The following is a 2,450-nucleotide window of genomic DNA, read 5'->3' as shown; positions in this document are numbered from 1 at the left end:
TGCTACACGCTGATCTGAGTGTGCCCTTGTCTCCTGAGTGCCCCTGAGTCTTAAGCACCCCCTGGTGACCTCAGCTCCCAGAGATGACCTGAGATACCCCTGGTGACCTGAGCGCCCCCTGGTGTCCTGAGCACCCCCTGGTGGATTCTGAGGGACCCTGCTGTCCTGCCCCTACTGTGTCCCTGCAGGGAGGTTTGTGTCTGGGCTCACACTGATGTCTCCTCAGTGTTCTGGTCTCCTCGGTGGTCACAGAGCTCAGCTGCAGGGAGAACTGGTTTTTGGACGTGTCAGCAGTGATGGAGATGCGGCCCTGGAAAGTTGGGTTGTAGCTTGTGCTACCTGTCCAGTACCCCATCCACTCCAATGCTCTCCCAGGGCACTGGCAGATCCATTTCCAATAGTAACTGCTAGTGACAGAGCCCCCGGAGACAACACAATTGAGAGAGAGGGTCTGTGAGGGCTTCACCAGTCCTGGGCCTGACTCCTGAAGTGTAAGTTGAGACAGGACACCTAGGGACAAAGAGAGTCATGGTGAGTCAATCCTATCCCACAGAAAGGCCCCCGCCTATCCCAGAGCCCCCAGACCCTTACCCAGGGGAGCTGCCAGAAGGCAGAGGAGGGACCACAGCATCTGCATGGCTGTCTGCAGGATGGAGACCCAGCACGCTGTCCTCTGCCTGTGATGCCAATTTTTTCTGGGAGCACCCCAAGTGATTTGCATGTGGGTACCCACAGAGAAGGGGAAGAATTAAAAGATCCTGAGCCCTGGCGACAGTCAGTAGTTCTTGGTGTCCCCATGGTGGGTGGTGTGAGGACCCACTGAACCTTTTTCTAGTGATCTAGGCTGAGTTCTGCCTGAACTGTTCTCCAGCCCCAGTTACTTGAGTGGGTTTGTGCTGGAGTTGATGGAGATTTGGAAAACTCACGAAGGTTCTCCTGTGTTCTCTTGTCAGGCTGTTCAACTGTGGGCTGCAATTTTAACCTTCAGATTCAGCTGTTCACATACCTGGAGGATGAGGCAGCAGTCCAGGGTCCAGACCGTGATTGCTTGCGTGCTTAGGGTCATTCTCTCTTTCTTATCAGATCTGGGTCCTGGAAATGATGGCCGAAATCTCCATCTACAAAAGGGCGTTTTAGGAACTATACGCAAGTATTTACATAAGGAGACAAGCTCATCCATGTGGATAGCAAGGCAGAGGGATTGGGTGTTAAGTGGGTATTCCTTTCTTCTTTTCCTCTTCTTTTAAATTTTCTTTAAATTCAACTAGCCAACGCATCGTACGTCATTAGTTTCGGATGTGGTGTTCAATAGTTTATCAGTTGCGTACAGCACCCAGTACTCATCTCATCAAGTGCCCTCCTTAATTCCTATCACCCGGTCACCCCATCCCTCCACCCACCTCCCTTCCCTAACCCTCAGTTTGTTTCCTATAGTTAGGAGTTTCTCCTGGTTTGTCTTCCTGTCTGATGACATCCCATTCAGTTTTCCCTCCCTTCCCCTATAATCCTCTGCACTTTTTCTTATGTTCCACGTGTGAGTGAAGCCATATGATGTTTGTCTTTCTCTGCTTGACTTATTTCACTCAGAACGCTACCGTCTAGTTACATCCATGGAACAGAAATGTTTATATGCAACTGATAAATTGTTGAACACTACATCTGAGTCTAATGATGTACTGTATGTTGGCTAATTGAATTTAAATAAAAAATAACACCTAAAATCCAACCCATATGGTCCTTTACTCACCCTGAGACAGATGGTTCTAGAGAGGAACACATTTAACTGTGCCAGAAAGGGAGGTGTTCCCTTCCCACACAACGTGAGACATGCAGACCCTGCTACACAGGCATCTAAAGGGGATCAAGCCCCAGGAAGTGCCCCCCATCTCCATCCAGACCCCAAATCCTCATGGGAAAGAGGAGGATGCAGGGGAAGCTAGAAGTGAACTTTCACACAGCGTCTGGGGTATGGAGGTTCTTTACATTGATTTCTCTGTGCTTTGACGTCCTCATGGACAGGTTCCTGCATGTGTTATAAAGACTTTATGATTTATGAATCTATTATGGACAAGTCATTTTCTCTGTTGCATATTCTCTCTCTTTTCCTCTCCTCCTAAGCTTCTGTCTCACATACAGGAGATTTCAACACACATGGTAGTAGGGGAAAGATTCTTGTAAGGTTACAAATAAGCAGGTTCACGTTGTTTGCTTTCTTCGATTCCACTGAGAACTCCTGATACAATTATATAGTTATATAATGCTTTTCTTGTTTATTTCATCACTTCTGTATTCATTGTTCCTTCTCTGGGCATCCTTTGTTCCCTAGTATTAGCATGTACTTTACGANTCTTGTTTATTTCATCACTTCTGTATTCATTGTTCCTTCTCTGGGCATCCTTTGTTCCCTAGTATTAGCAAGTACTTTACGTAATTACAAATGCCAAGCTCCT

At 47.4% G+C, this 2,450-nt stretch overlaps 1 gene segment (V, D, J or C); it reads right to left on the bottom strand.

Annotated features, from left to right (window-relative positions):
- Positions 1-210: 210 nt before the first annotated feature.
- Positions 211-720, bottom strand: LOC117798556 (the record flags this gene model as incomplete). The annotated part of the segment is given in 2 exon segments: positions 211-510; positions 592-720. Coding segments are annotated over 2 exon segments (346 nt in total), but the record flags the coding sequence as incomplete, so codon positions are not given.
- Between the last annotated feature and the right edge of the window lie 1,730 nt (positions 721-2,450).

The sequence above is a fragment of the Ailuropoda melanoleuca genome, unplaced genomic scaffold (assembly GCF_002007445.2).
Source record: "Ailuropoda melanoleuca isolate Jingjing unplaced genomic scaffold, ASM200744v2 unplaced-scaffold3231, whole genome shotgun sequence".
Classification (NCBI taxonomy): domain Eukaryota; kingdom Metazoa; phylum Chordata; class Mammalia; order Carnivora; family Ursidae; genus Ailuropoda; species Ailuropoda melanoleuca.
This window is presented reverse-complemented; position numbering and strand designations above follow the sequence as displayed.